Here is a 21,114-nt window from a genome sequence, read left to right as displayed (position 1 = left end):
CCATAAAGTGGGTGTGGTGGGAAGGCCCCACATTTTTAAAGGGAGGAACAACGTGGGACCAACCTCTAAAAGTGAGTGTGATTGGGGCATTCAGACCCAGAAAGTGTGCAGATGAAATGCTGACCATGAAAGGGGTTAACAGTGTCCCAGAATCTGGGACTATACATTTTGGTAAGTACACTATACTGTCAAAAGTATTGGGCCAGCTCTCCAAATCATGTGATTCAGGTGTTCCAATCACCTCCATGGCTACAGGTGTATATAGTCAAGCCCCTAGGCATGCAGACTGCTTCTACAAACATTTGTGAAAGAATGGGTCGCTCTCAGGAGCTCAGTGACTCCAAGCGTGGTGCTGCGATAGGTTGCCACCAGTGCAAAAAGTCCATCTGTGACATTTCCTGGCTACTAAATATTCCACGCTCAACTGTTAGTGGGATTATAACAAAGTGGAAGCAACTGGGAACAACAGCAACTCAGCCACCAAGTGGTAGGCCACGTCACATGACAGAGCGGGGTCAGCGCATGCTGAAGCGCACAGTGCGCAGAAGTTGCCAACTGTGTGCAGAGTCAATAGCTAAAGACCTCCAAACTTGGTGTAGCCTTCAGATTAGCACAACAGCAGTGTGTAGAGAGCTTCATGGAATGGGTTTCCATGGCCGAGCAGCTGCATCTAAGCCTTACATCACCAAGTGCAATGCAATACGTCCGATGCAGTGGTGTAAAGCACGCCGCCACAGGGCTCTAGAGCAGTGGAGATGTGTTCTCTGGAGTGACCAATCACGTTTCTCTGTCTGGCAATCCAATGGACATGTCTCAGACGGTTGCCAGAAGAACGGTACTTGCCTGACTGCATTGTGCCAAGTGTAAAGCTTGGTGGAGGGGATTATGGTGTGGGGTTGTTTCTCAGGGGGTTGGGCTTGGCCCCTTAGTTCCAGTGAAGGGAACTCTTAAGGCGTCAGCATACCAGGACATTTTGGACAATTTCATGCTCCCAACTTTGTGGGAACAGTTTGGGGATGGCCCCTTCCTGTACCAACATGACTGCGCACCAGTGCACAAAGCAAGGTCCATAAAGACATGGATGAGTAAGTTTGGGGTGGAGGAACTGGACTAGCCTGCACAGAATCCTGACCTCAACCCCATAGAACACCTTTGGGATGAATTAGAGCGGAGACTGCGAACCAGGCCTTCTCCTCCGACATCAGTGCATGACCTCACAAATGTGCTTCTGGAAGAATGGTCAAACCTTCCCATAGACACCCTCCTAAACCTTGCGGACGGCATTCCCAGAAGAGTTGAAGCTGTTATAGCTGAAAAGGACGGTCCAACTCAAAATTGAACTCTACGGACTAAGATTGGGATGCCATTAAATTTCATGTGTGTGTAAAGGCAGGCCGACCAATACTTTTGGCAATATAGTGTATGCTAAAGTGACCTTCTCACCAATCAACACTTTGCTAATTTCATACTTTTTAATTATGAGCAGCCTGCATTAACTAATGCTGCAATTAATAGCTTTCTCCTACCCATCATGTCTAATTTGTTACAGATACCCTGATCTTTGAACATGGCTTCTCTCATCAAACTCTGTCCCTTTTACACTCGGGACCCCTCAGTTTTCCTGCGGGTGGCTAAACCTGCGATCCTGCGCAGTGCAGAGCGTTGTCCAATTTTGGTGTCACGCGCCTTGTCCACTACTGCAGCTAACCAGCAGAGGTCCAAAGACTCCACACCGCCTACTGGAAGTAAGTCATAATGCTATAAAGTGGGTACACGTCCTTTTGATAACTGATTGCTATTTTAATAAAGAAGCCCTGTCACCAATATACTGTAAGTAGAGAGGGCTGGCTGCTTCAGGGTCAGGGAGACACATCATAAGAGCAGGGATCCTGGTCTATTTTTTCAAAAAAGGATAAGGTACAAGAAAGAAAGTACAAATTGTTTATGCTAGTCATGACCAAAATTTAGAAATGGTCAGTTTCAAAGAATACACTATTTATAAAAAAAAATTTCCATGCAGATGTCTTCACCACAACAAATTATCACTGTGTTGTTTGTAATATCTCCTATGGCCATCAGCTCCATCTAGTGGCCTTAATGCAGTATTTTTCTAAAAGAGCTCAATTAAAAAAATACCACATTATAGTCACTAGATGGAGCTGATGACCATGGGAGATATTACAAACAATTCTGTGATAATTCATTGTGCCTGTGCAAATGCTGAAGACATCTCAACAATTAATTTGTATACCTAAACTCCTGTATGTCCAAAAAATTTGTGGAACCTGACACTCACTTCTAACAATGTTGCTAAAAGTATGTGGACCCCCTCCAAATGAATATGCTCAGAGGTTTCCAGTGAAGGGTAATTTAAATCTACATCTCCACAGTGAACTTCTATACCTAGGCCCCTATATGTCCAAAACAATGTGTGAAATCTGACCATCACACCTACCTATGCTGTCAAAGGTATGTGGAGTCCCTCCAAATGATTGAGTTCAGATGTTTCCAGTGAAGGGTAATTTTAATTTTACAAAATACAAAGATATTTTTAGACAATTGCGGGCTTCCAACTTTGTGGCAACAGGTTGGAAAACACCCTTTTCTGTTTTAACATGACTTTGTCCCGTCTACAGACATGGTTCAACCAGTTTGGTATGGAAGAACTAGAGTGTCCTCAACCCTAGTGAACACCTTTGGGTTGAATTAGGACGCCAATTGTGAGTCAGGTCTTTAATACATGACCTCACAATTGGGCACAAATTCCCCCAGACGGCTTCCGAAGTCTTACAATAAGCCCATAATTTTGTATTGGGATGTCCCACATATAGGTGTGATCAAGGCTTTTTTTCCAGTAGGAACATGTGGGAACGTAGTTCCAGTACCTCCAGCACTGTATGTAATGCTGGAGGGTCTGTTGATGCTGGCTGCTGGGGGATCTATTTTTTCTATGGGGGATCTATTGTTGCTGGTGGGGGATCTATTGTCACTGAGAAAAGGGAGGTCTTATGTTGCTGGGGGTCAATTGTTGCTTTAGCGATCTACTGTTGAGGGAGGGGTCTATTGTTGCTGGGAAATCTATTGTTGCTGGGGAAGTATTTTGTTGCGGGGGGATATATTGTTGATGGGAAGGGTATATTGTTCCTAGCTGCTTGGGATCTATTTTGCGGTTTTCCTCATTACCATGAACAAATTCCATACAAATTACTTATAACCACTAAATGATACTTCATCCTGTATTCACTAAAAGGGGCGTTAGTAAGAGGTGGGAAGGGGGTGAAACCAAGGGACAGTGCTCAGAGGTGGGTAGGGGACAGAGACAAAGGGGGACTTGGAAGTGGGGAGAATCTTCACCTATTCTTTGAGAAATAAAAGCTCTGGATGCAATATCAAACGGACACAAGTTTGTGGCTAGATACCGCTTAGCTCTCAAAGCTAATACAAAAAGATAAGGATCCTTCTTTTTGAAAAAGTGAACATTTGAAAATTACAGTTGTGAAGCTGAAAATAAAAATTCTTACCGCTTCCTGGAATGAGCGGATGATGTACTGTATATTCTACAATATTTCTTAGCATATATAGTATAGAGTAAATATATACTTTTTTTCAGTCTCTTATGGAGCCTCCAACCGACGCACCCTGGCTCAAGCAGCCCCACAAGCTGCCACCGCCAGTGCCAAGTGCCCTTTTATTGAGACAGAGATGGAGAAGGATGAGAGTATTATTGTCCAGAAAGCAGGGCCTGAAGTGCAGGAGGATCTTAAAGCCTTCAAAACTGGTATGTATTGTCCATAGCACCCAAGTGTCCACCTTACTTCCACAACTGTCCCTCTCTTAGGTCTGATTGATAGACCCGTGTGAAAGATGCACTATTAATAGAAAAAACTCTTCTGCATTTCGAGGTACAAAAATAAGCATCTGCATGCAACACCTACATTTCCCATGCCCAATGTACCCAGGGGAGAAGACCATGTGACTGCTATGGGCCCAAATGCACAAGAGACCCTTAATTGTCTGGATACATGGTTATTTATTTGGGTAGAAATAACATTTAAAAAAAAAAATAATAATAATAAATATATATATATATATATATATATATATATATATATATATATATATATAAATAAAATTTGGAAACTGTAAGAAAACTCTATTTTGTATCACTACAGGAACTGCCTTCAAGATTGAAATTAGAGACAAAGAAGATACTTAACCTCTGTATATAGAAAGGCTTCTTTACCATAAGGACTATTAAAATGTGGAAAAAGACTTCCACTGAGAAGGCAAATTTGTAAATTATGCATATAACTGGCAATTAATATAAGTAATAACACTGTAGATCAGTGTTTCTCAACCTTTTCAGTCAAGGCACCCTTTAAAATTGACAGTCTGGAGGCATCCCATTCTAAAATGGGGTGCCTCTGGACTGTCCATAATTTTAAAAGGGCACTGCATTGTAAAATGTGAAAAACTATGCTAATAGTTTTATATAACGCAGCAACATGAACACAACCAACATTAGAGGTGATTTATTCTTCCAAAGCAAATACACTTTTGCACACTAAGTAGTATTCCAACGTTTCTCTTCTCCCTCAGTTTTTCTCCATCACTGAGCTAATGTGAGCCCAGCACTGATGGAGAAGGGCGGGGGAGGGTCAAACTAGGATGCTGTGCAGACGACCAACATCCTCCATATAAACCGATGACGTCACTGGTTGTCAGAACGCCGGCGGCTAGAAGGTGGTAACGGCACACAATGAAAACCTGTGGCTTTGTGTAACTAAAAGGCAGGCTTGTTCCACCCGCTGGCTTGTATACAAATTTTTAGCAATTTTTTGACATTTTATCAAGGCATCCCTGAAGAAGCCTCAAGGCACCCTGGTTGAGAAAGGCTGCTGTAGAGTGTTGGCCCAGGGTATATTTGATTGGGGATCATGAAAGATTTCCCCTGTTGCAGCAAATTAAACCATCCTTTACAAAGGTGTTTTTTGCCTTCCTCTGGATTAGGGAAGAGGTAGGTTTAGGGTGAACCTACTTCATCAGAACCCTTGGAAAGCTGTTGCATTATTGCATCCGCGCCCTGCAGTCGCACGTAAACAAAGGGGTGGGGATTTTCATTTACCAAATATGGCAAACGGCTCTATATTTATTCAATGCCATGGACCTAGTATGGTCATGTTGCCATATTAGGTCAATGGCCTCACAAGCATCCCTGCCCCTGTATGTGCAGCAATGCCCCAGCCACAGCTGATTGGGCCAGTGGGAATGCAATTATGTCATATCTTTCAGCAGTTCCTCTGAACTGGGTTGGGACAGAAACCAACTCTGGATCAACTTTTGAGTTCTCGGTGTGAGTTATTGCAAATCTGTAGTAATTCTGATGTGACTTTCATATTTTGACTTACAATTACATAATTTAATTTGGGTATATTTTGCCCATCAAGAGAAGATTTATTACAGTGTTACAGCCACATACAGTGTTCTGTGAATCATTGCGGGTCTGATTTTATCTATTGATCAACCTTGAAATTAGAGGGGAGATAAAGCACTATAATGTGTATATACATGGTTACAAACTATTTAACAGGATCATTTTTTAACCATTATCACTTACTGAAAAGATGGTTTACATTAGGCAGGTCGCATTCACATATATTGAAAATATGATTAAAGACCACGCAGGTTCATCAGATACTCATGGTGATTGTACAGCTATCCACAACATACCCTAATCAGGTCTTCTTCATGCTAAACAGAACCATTGAGCTTTATGTATATTATCTAGCCTAGGAGCCTCATCCTAGTCTATCTAGTCTACGAGCCTAATCCTTGTCTATGAAGTCTACGAACTTCACCTTAGTTTATGAGCCTCACCCTAGTCTATCTAGTCTACGAGCTTCACCCTAGTCTGAGACTCACCCTAGTCTACGAGCCTCATCCTAGCCTATCTAGTCTATGAACCTCATCCTGGTCTTTTAGCCTTGCCCTAAGAATCAATTTAGTGGTTTCAAGTGCTGTATCATCCTTTACTACCTATGGTGGTAATAGTGAGACTCATCTGCTTCCAGATGTCCTCAGTTCTCTCCTGTATGAAGTCCAGTCCAGCCTGAAGAAGAAGTTCCTTGGTACTCCAGTGAAAAAAGTGAACCTTGGAACTGGGGCTCCTCTCACCCCCACTCATCTGATCAAAGAAAACATGACAGGTACACAACAAATGTGTTTAAAGTGTTAAGACCACATGAATATTTTATGTTAACTTGCATGATGCAATGATTTTGCAGGAAATATATAACAGCTCTGCTAGAAATGTATAAAAAAAATTGTACCAGTTTTTCAAAACATTGTGCTGCATTTTGCTAAAGGAGAGGCACATTCAGAATGAACAGGTTGCATGTTTATTTTAATAAATACATATACAATGTAAAACAAGTGTTTCCTAATTATCATTCACATCAATATAATTTTATGAGCAACTAATAATAAACACATTCAGCAACTGAAGAAACACAGAAGCTTCACCACTTTGAGCTCTAAAGACTCCCTCTGTCCCCTGAAGATAGGGTGCCTGGCCAGAAATGAGCCTGTCCACGCAATGTGTATATTTTGGAAAGAACGAGCGGCCACACACGGACAAGGTCACTTAAATCAAATCAACTTTATTCCACAAGACACGTTGATGGTGCCTGCTTGAACATCACCCTACTGTGACACGTTTCAACCTTATGGACTTAGCCGTACAGCTAAGCCCATTAGGGTGATATGCGCCAAGGAGAGGCACTCTTCAGGTGGGCATCATTGGTGTGTTTTGTCTTGTGGAATAAAGTTGATTTAATTTACACAGCTTCAATGAGCCATCCATCTTGTCCACCATGGTTACAATGAAGTAGATTATATGTGCATTCCTGACACCATACTGTGTTCTGTCAGGTGGAGCTGCCTTTGGCTACGATGAGTTCTTTGACCGGAGGATTGAGGAGAAGAAGCAGGACTACACATACCGGGTGTTCAAAACTGTGAACCGCAGGGCTGAAGCCTACCCATTTGCTGAAGATTTCTCTGACCTCCAGGGCAGCAAGAAGGAAGTGTCCGTTTGGTGCAGCAATGACTACCTGGGCATGAGCAGGCACCCTAAGGTGCTGCAAGCAATTTCGTGAGTACTGACGTAATCAAGTAGACCTTTAACATGAAATTGAAGCTTCAGGCAAATATTTAGTGTGATCCTGTAGTTTGCTCTTCAGCTCTATGGGTACTTAAGTTCCACTCATTCTTGGCCCTCCTGGCCACTACTAGAGCTCAACTAAAAAATTCCTGTATCAGGTCTGAGCCAGACCTTTACCCAAGAGGTAACATCTCCCAGGAGGCAGCACATATCTTTAACAAGTTCTTTCTTGTAGCTTACTGTACCAGTTTTTCCCATGATAATTGTAAGGAACTGCCTCTGCATTACAAATCAGCCAATGAGATTATCCAAAACCACAATTTCTGCCTTCAGGGAGACTCTCAATGAGCACGGAGCTGGAGCAGGTGGAACCAGGAACATTTCGGGCACCAGCAAGTTCCACGTGGACCTGGAATGTGAATTAGCAGACCTGCACAATAAGGATGCGGCTTTGCTCTTCTCTTCATGCTTTGTCGCCAATGACTCCACTTTGTTCACATTGGCAAAGATGCTACCAGGTAGGTGTAATAGTAATTATCACTTGATCCAGCCAGAAAATGTACCATTACAGGAGGGCAACATCCTAACCCCTCATTGGTGGGCCATAGTTTGCATAGTACCTCTTCTTAGGCACTGGAGAGTTTTGAAGATCCCAACAGTTTTTGTAGTAGGAACATACAATAACCTTTCTATCCTGTAGGGGTACTTTCTAATTCTTTTTAAAATGTCGGAATTGTTTGCAGGTTGTGAAATTTACTCTGATGCTGGAAACCATGCCTCTATGATCCAGGGCATCCGAAACAGTGGAGTGGCTAAGTACGTTTTCCGCCATAATGACCCTGCCCACCTTGAAGAACTGCTCAAAGAGTCAGACCCAAAGACACCAAAGATTGTTGCATTTGAGACTGTCCACTCGATGGATGGTAAGTCCTAAGTCCCCTTATTAGGATAACGGACGTCTCCACAGATATGTAAACTATTATAGCATTAGAGAAGTTATAGTCATTTTCACAGGTCCATTCATGAAACGGAAAACATCAATGGACCCACTTCTATCAACAACCTATTCTTTTTTTGTTCATTTGTAGCAACGGAGGCCTACTGGGTGATAAGTCATAAGTCACTGAGCAAAACAGATCAGGGGACCCACAGACATTACAGACTGTTTGCCCAATACAGCCCATTTATGGTCACATTGAGGATTGTTGTTTTTTTTTTGTAGGTCCCTCCAATACTCTAGGTTAGGATTCTTCTGGGGGTAAAGGCGATAGATCAAGATGGATTTTCTTAGGTGATCACCTCTTCTGTGATGTGCTCCTCCTTCCCCCATAGGAACAAACATGAAAGTTCATGTTTATAGAGAGATCTTTTATTATAAAAGGTTGTTCAGTGAACAATTGGTTGGTACACAGCCAGCCACCTTCTAATGCCTTTAGGCAGCCATAGGCAAGAACTACATGGCTGATTACATTTCTGCCTTTAGATCTGTACTTCATACAGATCAGAACGCAGCAGTATACTATGAACCAATTCACTGAGCTTTGTTTTGGTCTCTGTTCTAATTTTGACTATATATTATGTGGTGCATTTGTACAAACCTCTACATGCAAATGGACATGGTCAAATGTGCAACTGCTTAATGGACTCAAGGCCAGGGGCAGAGATGAAGAATTAACCGGGTCCTGCTGGCTCTTCACATATATGTGGCGGCAGCCCTGGTGGGCCTTAACGCCGAGCCAGCACACATATGCATCCATTAGGAATCGTTCTTCTGTGCTGAGAGCAGGCTCACTCCAGTAGCTTCAGTAATGTATATGATAGGGAGCTTCTGATCAGGTGACTGCTATGACAGCCAAACACAGTCATCACATGATTGGGAAGCCTGCTTTCCAGCGATAACACCCTCTTAAAAGGGCCACTGAATGGCAGCAAGGGGATAAGCAATGTGTAGGCAGTGGTGCAGGTGCAGAATGACAGAAGGCTGAGGTCGTTATGCACTGTTGTCACTACCTGGTGGATGATGTAGCAGTGAAGGTGCAAAATGACCTCAGTTTTCAGTCAGTCTCAATTATACAACTATATGAATATATGTGTGGAGATGTGCTATGGACCACTTTTCATGCAGAACTTTCGGCCTGCAAGATCCTGTGTAAATTTCTACGCCCATGTGCATGAGGCCTAAAACTGCTGCAAGGTTAGCCACCTCAGTATTTTTCTTACTATTATAACAATGGATGCTTTTCTACCATTAGCCATTCATATACTGTATCTAAATATATTTAGTTTAGACCATCTCCACAGTCTCACTTATGTTATTCTGTCTTTATATACAGGTGCCATCTGCCCTCTGGAAGAGATGTGTGATGTGGCACACAAGTACGGAGCTATGACATTTGTGGATGAGGTGCATGCAGTGGGTCTGTATGGGGCTCGTGGTGCGGGTGTCGGAGAAAGAGATGGAGTCATGCATAAGATGGACATTATCTCTGGAACACTGGGTAAATCAATACTGCTGTATGTGTTTAGTTTTTCTTGCACAGTTACTGTGGTCCAGCTTGGCTAGGCTGGCAGTTAGAGTGTGCTATTTCAATAAAGTCCCCGCCTTGGACCTTATAACAAAAGCCCCCCAAAAAGGCATTCTGGTGGAGGCAGGATCACCTAATAATGCCTGGCAGCCGCTGCTCTACTGCCCTCTCAAAAGTGATCCATCACCTATCACTTTTCTGAAGGTGGTGGAGACTGCCGCCTTTGCGAAAAAGAACTTGTATATATTGAGGCTGCCAGTGCTAAACCATCCATCTAAAAATACACTGCTCAAAAAAATTAAAGGAACACTTTTTTAATCAGAGTGTAGCATCAAGTAAATTAAGCTCCTGGGATATTGATCTGGTTAGTTAAGTAGCAGAGGGGGTTGTTAATCAGTTTCAGCTGCTTTGATGTTAATGAAATTAACAACAGGAACACTAGATGGGCAACAATGAGATGACCCATAAAAACAGGAATGGTTTTACAGGTAGAGGTCACTGACATTTTTTCCCTACTCATCTTTTCTGATGGTTTTTCACAAGTTTTGCATTTGGCTAGGGTCAGTGTCACTACTGGTAGGATGAGTCGATACCTGGACCCTACAGAGGTTGCACAGGCAGTCCAACTCCTCCAGGATGGCACATCAATACGTGCCATTGTCAGAAGGTTTGCTGTGTCTCCCAGCACAGTCTCAAGAGCATGGAGGAGATTCCAGGAGACAGGCAGTTCCTCTAGGAGAGCTGGACAGGTCCATAGAAGGTCCTTAACCCATCAGCAGGACCGGTATCTGCTCCTTTGTGCAAGGAGGAACAGGATGAGCAGTGTACTAGTAATCTGGATGTCTTGTCAAAACAGCCATGAAACCAGGATTTTAAAGTGGTATTAAACCTACTTTTTAAAAACGCCTATCCATCTCTTCTGTTAGAAAACATCCTCCTGCCTGTCTGCTGACATGTACACTAAGCTGTGCGTACATGTATGGCACCTGATCTGTGCCCCAGTGATGTGACCTATGTACATGGGCGTAGGAAAGACATCATCACGGCCGAGCAAAAGGAACCTGGAAGGAAGATTAGGCCAAGATCGAAGCACTGGTGACCAGCCAGATTGGGGACAGCATGGCGCTAGAGGGCTTTTTTGGCATTTAGGTCTGCCATAATGTGCTAATATCTGCTGCATACTAGCACATTATGGTATAACTCACCTGGGGGACCCTAAAAAAAAAAAATATAGGATTTTAATACTGCTATAAGAAGGAAATCTTCAGTGGCAGCCTGCATATATTTCTCGACACATTTATTTACTTACATTTCGGCTCCAGAAGGTTTTACCCCCTTCATGACCTGGCCATCTTTTGCTATTTGGCACTGCACTACTTTAATTAGTAATTATGCAGTCATGCAACACTGTACTCAAATTAAATTTATATAATTTTTTCACACAAATAGAGCTTTCTTTTGGTGGTATTTGATCACCGCTGGGCTTTTAATTTGTTATTATACAAATGAAAAAAGACAGAACATTTTGAAAAAAAATAATTTTAACTTTCTGCTATAAAAAATATCCAATAAAAAAAATGTTAAAAATCTAAATTTCTTCATAAATTTATGCCAAAATGTATTCTGCTATGTCTTTGGTAAAAAAAAAATCCCAATAAGTGTAAAATTGATTTGTGTGCGTGAAAGTTATAGCGTCTACAAGCGATGGTTAATCTATTTTTTTTTATACTAGTAATGGCCGTGATCAGCAATTTATAGTGGACTGTGATAGTGTGGAAGACAATCTGACACTAACTGACACTTTGGTGATGTCAGTGGAAGTTAGTTTCCACAGTGACACTAATACATTGTTTTAATTACATTATTGATGACTCCAATTAAAGAGGGCTCTTTGCTGAGACATAACCAACAAATTTGCACTGACGTGTATTGGATGCCATGCACCACGGTGTCTGGGTGTGGCAGATATCTGCATTCAGGGCCTTATCGGAGTTGTCAGTGCAGACTGGGTGTGTTCAAACAAGCAGGATCCAAATCAACTGTGCTCAACCCTGGCCACCGTATACTATGCCTAACATTTACTAGCTATAAAGAAAACTTAAAGGCCAGTTGAAGTGAACACATTTACTACTCTTTATAGTCCTGCACGGTCTTATGTTAAACTTTTTACAGGAAAACTGTACTTAGAAAACCCTGGAGGCTGCCATTGCTATCTGCTCATTCAACAAATGCTAGCAGCCTGGCTATCACTATTCAGTAGAGATGAGCTCAGGCTTGTTCAGATCCTAGTCCCACTTGAGCAATCCCGCCAGGAAGCCTTTACTGTAAAGAGCCAATTATAAGCATCCAAAGCATTCCACGTCCCTTGTATATGTTTGGCTGCCAAGTGGGGAATGCCCAGTACAAGTGTCAACTTTCCTGGTGGACTCGATCAGGTGGGTTCAGACTAGGATCCTAACATGCCTGAGTTCATCCCTAGTCATCAGATCTTTGACCACTGGCCCGGAACAAACATACAGATCAGGAGTTCTGTCTTCAGTCTGGCTTGATTTGCTACATGACCACAAAAGAAGCCGGATGAACATCGAGAAAATCCAGGGTGGTAGAAAATGTATTTGTTCCAGACAAAAGCACAGGATAGCCTACAACCCCATGAAACAAAGCAGACAGAGAGGTCCTAGGCTGGACTTTCTTGCTTCTGTCTGGAAATATAAAGTTTTACACTACGTTGGATTTTCTCATTGCATAGACAGCTTCTTCTGCTGGGGAACTTGAACAAACTCTGATCCCGTGTTTGCATTGAGATGTTGAAAGCACCGGTCAGCACAAGAGCTACCATGATCGTTCAGGTCATACCTCCATATGCATGTGTGTGTTATTGAAAGTACCAGACTATAATTGTGTACAGCCACTGATTTCTATGGCCAGCTATATGCAGCACCTTTGGCTCCTGGGAAGGGAAACACTCCTGAATTTTACATTGTATGGCCCCAGACACCGATGTGCATGAGGACTAAAATGACTGTGCCCATAGTCTGAGCACAGGTGCATTTTTAGGCCTTTTTGTGGGGGGCATTAAAAATGTACATTGATCTACATTTTAAGTGCACCCCAACTGCCACCTCTTAAGCTGCAATGGTAGTGAACAGGAGTGTTTACATGGTGCGGTCACAATGCTTCGCTTTCTACATATCGCATATCATGTGATGCATACAGTTGTTCTGCAAAAAAAGGGTTAAAACAAGCGGTGTCATGTCACTTCACCTGTCGTTCTCCTCTGAAAAGCATTCTGACAGCAGATCATTTCTCAGGGAAGCTTCGGGTTTAGATGCACATCTAAACCTAGTCTAAAAGTTACTTCATAATAGGGAAAAGGAATCAAGGCTTAAAAACATATAGGGTAGAGGATTCCAGCTATCCACTTAAAACACATTCATCAAATATGTCTATTTCCTATAATTAGCAGCTCCATCTAGTGGACATAATGCAGTATTTTCCTGACTGATGAATTTCAGTTAAATACCCCACTATGGTCAATAGATGGAGCACAGTGCATGACAGTGATTATACTCCTAGATTGTAAGCTCGAAAGAGTAGGGCCCTCTAACCCCTCGTGTGCTGTTTGTTGTTGCTGTTCTGTTTCATGTATTGTCCCCCCCTCTATTGTACAGCGCTGAGCAAACCCTCTGGCGCTATATAAACTCAATGTAATGTAATGTAATACTGCAAGTGATGGCTGTGTGAATGCTTGAGCAAATGTTTTATAAATAGACCACATGTTGTGTGCTTGGGAAGTGGAGTGGGGCTTCAAGTTTTATTGCCACGATCTGTAGGTGACCCTTAAATGTTACTTTATGCAGGGAAAAGGAATCAAAGTTCATATACTTTATGGGAGCAGGATTCTATTATGGGAGCAGGATTCTATTATGGGAGCAGGATTCTATTTATTCACTTGAAACCATCATTTTTAATTCTCCATCCTTTACTCTTTCAGGGAAGGCCTTTGGCTGTGTTGGCGGCTATGTAGCAAGCAGCGCTGCACTCATAGACACAGTGCGTTCTTATGCTGCCGGATTCATTTTCACTACCTCCCTCCCTCCCATGGTGCTGGCCGGAGCTTTGGAGTCTGTACGTGTCTTAAAGAGTGAAGAGGGGCAAGCTCTCAGACGTGCCCACCAGCGAAATGTCAAGCACATGCGCCAACTTCTAATGGACGCTGGACTGCCTGTCATCAACTGCCCGAGCCACATCATCCCCATACGGGTGAGTTGATATCACTGCTTAGAATGCTTGTGTGTGCCTTTGTTCAGGGCAACTATAAGTTACATATCAATGTAGGCAGAAATAATGAACTTGGCTTTATATATTGGGCTGTCAGCTCCTGTTCTTGAGAGCTGGGTTCCTCAAAATATCATTAGAACTTTTGCACATGGGCATGAGACTCAACAAAAGTGAAGACGCTCCAGAAGTCTACCTTACCTTCTCAAATGGTCCCGGTGACCACTGTCCTTAGTACTAAATACGATGAGAAATCCTAAAATATTTTTTAGTTGATACAGGGATTGGAGGTGAGACAGACTCTTCCAATGGGGACATCTGTTCTGGTAATTACTATCTAAAAGGGAATTTCCCCTCACTTTGGAAAGATCTTCTCTTACTTCTTGGTGTCTCAAAAGGAAATCTATCCAAAGGGAGAGAGGCAACATATAGGGGTCACAACTAGGCAAACCTTTTTTTTTTCCATTTTGGATAGAGTAAGGGAGGGTTATGACCCCTGTGAGTTTTTTGCCATCTGTGTCCCATTGGGGAGATATATCTTCATTTCCTGTCCAATAGCCAAAACAGGAGGTTAAAGGAAATCCCTGCAAAATTAGGGGAATCCCTTGGAGTCCCCCAGGTCACCACACTTAGTCCCCATTGGAAGATTTCCCCTCTATTACGTTTTTGGGGACAACCCAAAATTTGGGATTTTCTTTTACTTTCCTTTTCAATAATAATGGTAAACAGGACAAACAGAGGAGGATAAATCTCCCTAACGGGGGCACAGACAGCAATAAAAACTGACAGGGGTTCTAATCCATCTCCACTATATCCAAAACTGAAAAAAAAGTTTTGGCTTTAGTTATATTTTAACAACTTAAGCTCCAGAAGGTTTTATCCCCTTCATGGCAGAGGGCATTTTTTGCTATTCGGCACTGCGCTACTTTGACTGGCAATTGCACTGTCATGCAACACTGTACCCAAATTAAATTTATATCATATATCATTTTTTTCACACAAATAGAGCTTTCTTTTGGTGGTATTTACTCACCACTTGGTTTTTTTATTATATAAATATAAAAAGTCCAAGAATTTAGGGAAAAAAAAAATATATTTTCTACTTTCTGGTATAAAACATATGCAATAAAAAATCAAATTTCATAAATTTAGACCAAAATGTATTCTGCTATATGTTTTTGGTAAAAGAAAATCCCAATAAGTGTATATTTATTAGTTTGTGCAAAAGTTATAGTGTCTAGAAATGATGGTATACTGGAATTGATGCAGCTACGATGCTGTACTAGTAATGGCAGTGATCAGCGACTTATAGTGTGACTGTGTAGGACAATCTGGCGCTAGTTGGGAGGGACACTGACATCAATAGTGACACTAATACAGTGATCAGTGCTAATACCATACACGGTCACTGTATCTACCTGGAAATGCTGGATCACGTACATGTATGTGATCCAGTGCAAAGGGCCCGCCCGTCCGCAGTACATATAATGTGAGCTGTCTTTAAGCAGTTAAGAGACACTGTCTCCTTACCAAGGAAGGAGCAGCATACAGGGGTATGGTGTATGGTGATGGGTATGGTAATGCCCTTTGTCCCAGAAACAGTCCCTTTGTACTTCATGGGCAAGGTGGCACCGTCTCTTTAACCTCCCACTAATGCCTAAAGCTGGCCTTACATGGCTTGAATTTTGACCAATTTCTGTTGATTTTTCAATCGGCGTTTGTTAAAGCGCAGGGTGGAAAATTGTCAGCAGAACTTGTAGAGTAAAATAATCTTAAACACAACAGGATTGTACATGTTGAAATCACAAAAACCCAACAGAACAGCAAAAATAACCACCACTTGAAAGGATATAAATTTGTATTTTGATGATCATGGGAGAAGTGCCAATCCTACAGCTGTACAAGTTGTCTTTCGAGAGATAAAACCATCCACTGGAGCCATAGTAGGCGGATTTTATCAACGGTCATGCACATGGCCTGCAAGGTGCTAATCTTTTTCTCATATCTTCCCCACGTGCTCCTTTGTACGTCTGTTCCTGTTAATCAGTGCTCACCAACAGACATTTAAATTCCCCACCCTAGTCTACATCTGGCCATACCCTAGTAGAACGTCATTCAAAGGTTTTTGTTTTCAGAATGTTCATTTGATTTGCTATGGTGTCAATTGATGATAAATTTTGGCCTAAGGGACGAGTACATTTGAAGGAACGGGATGGAAATTTTTTTCTGAACTCAAATTTTAACTGTGAATGTCGCTTTATTTCGGGAACAATTGTACACATTGTAATGTGCTAGATACAAAAACTATTTACCACGTCTGGGAGTCCACTCAAGTAGTAGGCCTGCATGAAATTTTGAGGGCTTACAAACAATGTTTGTTGACTCCATGATGGCAAGGTGGAATGCTCTGATGAACAATTTTTCAGAATTTCCATATGAACGAAATTCTACTGGGGTATGGCTAGCTTTATGGTAAAAATTAAAGTTGCCCAGTTGGCTAGTCTAATAAACTTCACACTGGTGTGCTCTCAACTGAGGTTGCACACAGACAAGAGTAGCCAGAGAAACCCATATGTATCAGAAGTGTCCTGTTTTTCCTCAAGAATTACACCCAGACCTTTTTATATATAAACAAAATCATAAAACAATGAACATAATATACAAATATAAAGTCTCTCAAAAACTCCTATTGTGCTTCTTTGAATACACCCAGATAGTGCTCAACACCTCTTGACGCTTCTGTGTATTACCCCCACCAGTTGTGCCCTCACCTGGGCTCTGTGACCTTACATAAAATGTAGGGTCATATAAGGCTTGCTTCCCCTTTAATGCACTCATTGGTGGTCCTTTCTGGTGTCAACACCTCATAGGCTGGTGTTAGGTGTTGACCTCAGGAAGGATCACCAGTGAAGCCACAGAGTGCATTAACAGTCCAGTTAAAGGGGACACAAGCCTTATATTATGTAAGGTCATGGATCCCAGGTGAGGGCACAACTGGTGGTGGTGATATACAGACCTGTAAAGAGGTGTCAAGCACTATCAGAGTGTATTCAAAGAAACGCAATAACATTTTTTGAGAGACTTTTTATTTTTTTTTTTAAACAGCCTGGATGTCACAGACCTTCCTGAAAATAATCTATTCAAAACTAAGCTCATAATATTTCCTCCCCTACTTGCCCCTTCCACTGACTTCTCTGTCAAAATCAACGGCTCAACCATCTACCCATCCCCACATGCCTGGGTGCTAGGTGTAATCCTGGACTCTGAACTATCCTTTCGGCCCCACATCCAATCACTGTTCAAAGCTTGCCACCTTAACATCTTCAAGATACGCCCCTTCCTAACCAATGGCACCAAGAAGCTTCTAACTCACTCCATGGTCATCTCCCACCTTGACTATGCAACTCCCTCCTCACTGGCTTATCTTTGCATACGCTATCCCTCCTCCAGTCCATCATGAATGCTACTGCCAGACTCATCCACCTTACCACCCATTCAGTGTCTGCCACCCCTTTTTGCCAGTCCCTCCACTGGCTCCCGTTCACCCAACGAATAAACTTCAAGATACTCACAACTTATAAAGCCATCCACAACTCAGCTCCTAGTCACATCACTAACCTGGTCTCAAAATACTAACCAAATCATTCTCTTTGTTCCTCCCAAGACCTCCTGCTCTGTAGCTCCCTTGTCACCTCCTCCCAGGATTTCTCCCATCCTCTGGAACACCCTTTCCCAATGTGTCCAACTATCACCATCTCTTTCCACTTTTCGACGATCCCCGAAAACTCATCTGTTCAGAGAGGCCTATCCTGCCCCAACCTAATATCTGTACATGTATTTTGTCCATCAACCTATCCACCACAGTTATTACCTTTTTTATCCCTCTTAGATTGTAAGCTCTAACGAACAGGGCCCCCTGAATCCTCCTGTATTAATTTGTATTGTAATGTCTGCCCTTATGTGCTGCGTAAACTGTTGGCGCTATATAAATCCTGTTTAATAATAATAATAATAATAATAATAATAATAATAATTGTAATGTCTGCCCTTATGTTGTAAAGTGCTGCGTAAACTGTTGGCGCTATATAAATCCTGTTTAATAATAATAATAATAATAATAATAATAATAATTGTAATGTCTGCCCTTATGTTGTAAAGTGCTGCGTAAACTGTTGGCGCTATATAAATCCTGTATAATAATATGTACATTTTTATGATTTGGTTATATATAAGAAAAGGTTTTGGTGTAATACTTGAGGAAAAAAAAAAGAATTCATATAGTAATATGTATGAAAGTAATGTAAGTGCTACACTGTAATACGGGTATATTAAGTTGCACATATTTATGAGAGTGTGTATTGGTGGGAACTACTTATTACTTATTGTGAATTGGGAGTACATGGTTGTTTGCATTGAAAGATAGGTTCACCTTTTAACAAAAAATAATAAATGTACATTTTTTTTTTTCAGGTAAAAAAAATTTGCATTTATTAATTTTTGTTTCTGGAGCCTCTAAAGCACGGGTGTCAAACTGGCAGCCCTCCAGCTGTTGCCAAACTACAAGTCCCATGAGGCATTGTAAGATTGGCAGTTACAAACATGACTCCCAAAGGCAGAGGCATGAAGGGACTTGTAGTTTCACAACAGCTGGAGGGCAGCCAGTTTGACACCCCTGCGTCTAAAGCATTGCACCAGCGATCCCTCTGCCCTGTCACTGTATCTGCTTGTTCGTACATCCCGCACAGGCAAGCAGATACTTACTGAACAGAAGGCTCAATGAACTGCCACAGCACCGTGGTAGTTCACTGAGAACTACAAGCCAACAGCCGCAAACTCTGTCGGAACTTGTAGTTTTCCCATTCACAAAATACTGTGAATGAATGACACAGCTGGATGGGTGGAGCCTCGCACGGCCACGTTTTTAAAAACTGTGACAGCTAATGGGGAGGAGAAGATCCCCCGCTAGCTGTCACAAATGGGATTGGGGGGCAGTCCGATCGTAACATGTGGGTGTAACATACAACATGTTACAAAAGGTGAACTTATCCTTTAAAGGATAAAATATTGTTTGCAGGCACTTTTGTGATTCATAGCAGCTCACAAGGTGCAGTTATACAGAAGAACCCATGCTGGGTAATCACTCTTGTTGGTGTATGGTTGCCTTTAGAGTAAAGTCCAGATTTTTGGACAGAATGGTTCTAAAGGAATATAGAATGATGGGACATTGTTTCCACTACTCTTACTCTGTCCTGTATGACAGGTTGGGAATGCCGCTGTGAACACCAGAATCTGTGACATGCTTCTGTCTGAGAACAACATCTACGTCCAAGCCATTAACTACCCAACCGTTCCCCGTGGAGAAGAATTGCTGAGGCTGGCTCCCTCCCCTCACCATACCCCTGCCATGATGAGCTACTTCGTAGGTAAGGAATATTCTATAAAAGGTTACATCCATAATGCATCGAATATTGGTCATAATAGTATATTGTCAATGGATGGGTCTGGATGGACCCTTAGGCTTTACAAGCTATGGTCACAGGCTGGCCATATGTTCTGGGCCTTACAAACGTTCCCTCACTGATTTCTTTTCAGTGTCCAGGTCAAGCTGGAGTTCTCGGCAATAAAACCCAAAATGTACTTATAATCTACATCAGTGTTTCTCTTTCCAGTCTAGACGCCCTTGCAAAGCATTTTCAGTCTCGAGGCACCCCTGTTCAAGGCTTGGTTCACATTACTGTGGGCTGCGGAACGCACACAAAATCGTGCTCATTCCTGACACGCAGGCAAATGCTCTGCTTATTAGGAGTACCCAGGGGCGGACTGACAACTCATGGGGCCCCCGGGCAATAGGGGATCATGGGGCCCGTGTCCTTGCCCAAACTCAAAAAAGCCTATGAAAAAGGTACCAGGGGCATCTCATGGGGCCCCCGGGCAATAGGGGATCATGGGGCCCCTGTGTCCTTGCCCAAACTCAAAAAGGCCTATGAAAAAGGTATTAGGAGCATCTCATGGAGCCCCCTACTGACCCCAGGCCCTCGGGCAGCGCCCGAGTTTCCAAATGGTCAGTCCGCCCCTGGGAGTACCATTAACTCTTTATAGTGCCCATACATTGGCAAACACGGGGTGTTTTTGGTGTGGTGCAATTTAGAAAAAAAAAAAAAAAAAAAGGGTCAAGGATGACTTTCCCTGCATTTCTGTGGGTAGCGCAGCCCACTGAAATGAATGGGCTGCCCTACACACAGCCACACAGATGTGAACTAAGGGCTTGTTCACCTGTGAGGTTGGAGGGCAGTAAAACCACAGAGTTGAGCTGCTTTTACAACCCTAACCTGATCCCCCTTTAGCTGCAGAGGCAGCACTGCTGGGGGTATACACATGCTTTGCCCGCAGGTGGAAGTATACCTACAGGTGAATGGGGTTGCACTACAACCAGGGGCGGACTGACCATTTGGAAACTCGGGCACCGCCCAAGGGCCCGGGGTCAGAAGGGGCCCCATGAGATGCCCCTTGTACCTTTTTCATAGGCTTTTTTGAGTTTGGGCAAAGACACAGGTGCCCCATGATCCCCTATTGCCCGGGGGCCCCATGAGTTGTCAGTCCGCCCCGACTACAACCACCTCGTAACTATGTGCGCATTGCATGCGGTTGGGTGATGCTGCATTTACGGGGTTAAAACAGGTGGAGTCAAATGCCTCTGAAATGCAATCTGAGCATGGATTGCTTTTCAGAGGAGCAGCAGTCCTATTACGAAAAATCCTAAATAAGCAGTTCTGAAAGGGCAGGAATAGGGGATCAAGATTAAAAGGAACATACATACACACATATAAAAATACACACATACAACCACATGTACACACATACGAACACGTGTACAGCCCTATAAAAAGTTGCAGTACATTATCTTCCCTCACACAGCTGGGTACTGCACTCTAGGGGGAGGCAGAGAGCACAGAAGACACTCCCCCTCCCTTTGCCTAGCAGTCTGACCAATCCCAGTGCAGCTGGGGATCAGGAGCTTGGGCTCAACTGACAGCCTCTCTCTACCAGGACACCACGGCACCCCTTAACGCCCCAGTTGAGAAAGGATGATCTACATTATGGAATCTATTTATTAAAAAACCCACACTGTATGAATACGATAAACATCAG

The 21,114-nt window shown here is 42.7% G+C and overlaps 2 protein-coding genes across 2 annotated transcripts in view; one reads left to right on the top strand and one right to left on the bottom strand.

The window, feature by feature from the left end:
• RBM34 (RNA binding motif protein 34) overlaps positions 1-21,114 on the bottom strand; it is a 201,223-nt gene that overhangs the window by 163,186 nt on the left and 16,923 nt on the right. The gene's annotated exons all lie outside the window — the stretch shown is intronic.
• ALAS2 (5'-aminolevulinate synthase 2) overlaps positions 1-21,114 on the top strand; it is a 39,995-nt gene that overhangs the window by 15,508 nt on the left and 3,373 nt on the right. Inside the window, exons 2-10 of the mRNA XM_089674922.1 lie at positions 1,550-1,745; positions 3,611-3,778; positions 6,072-6,206; positions 6,931-7,153; positions 7,496-7,680; positions 7,906-8,085; positions 9,496-9,660; positions 13,682-13,950; positions 19,226-19,388. Coding sequence (XP_089531048.1) covers positions 1,568-1,745; positions 3,611-3,778; positions 6,072-6,206; positions 6,931-7,153; positions 7,496-7,680; positions 7,906-8,085; positions 9,496-9,660; positions 13,682-13,950; positions 19,226-19,388 — 1,666 coding nt within the window. The 5' untranslated portion in view covers positions 1,550-1,567. The remainder of the gene's footprint in view (positions 1-1,549; positions 1,746-3,610; positions 3,779-6,071; positions 6,207-6,930; positions 7,154-7,495; positions 7,681-7,905; positions 8,086-9,495; positions 9,661-13,681; positions 13,951-19,225; positions 19,389-21,114) is intronic.

Source organism: Staurois parvus, unplaced genomic scaffold (genome assembly GCF_062004578.1).
Source record: "Staurois parvus isolate SC_StPar_1 unplaced genomic scaffold, SC_StPar_1.0 ptg000154l, whole genome shotgun sequence".
Lineage (NCBI taxonomy): Eukaryota > Metazoa > Chordata > Amphibia > Anura > Ranidae > Staurois > Staurois parvus.
This window is presented reverse-complemented; position numbering and strand designations above follow the sequence as displayed.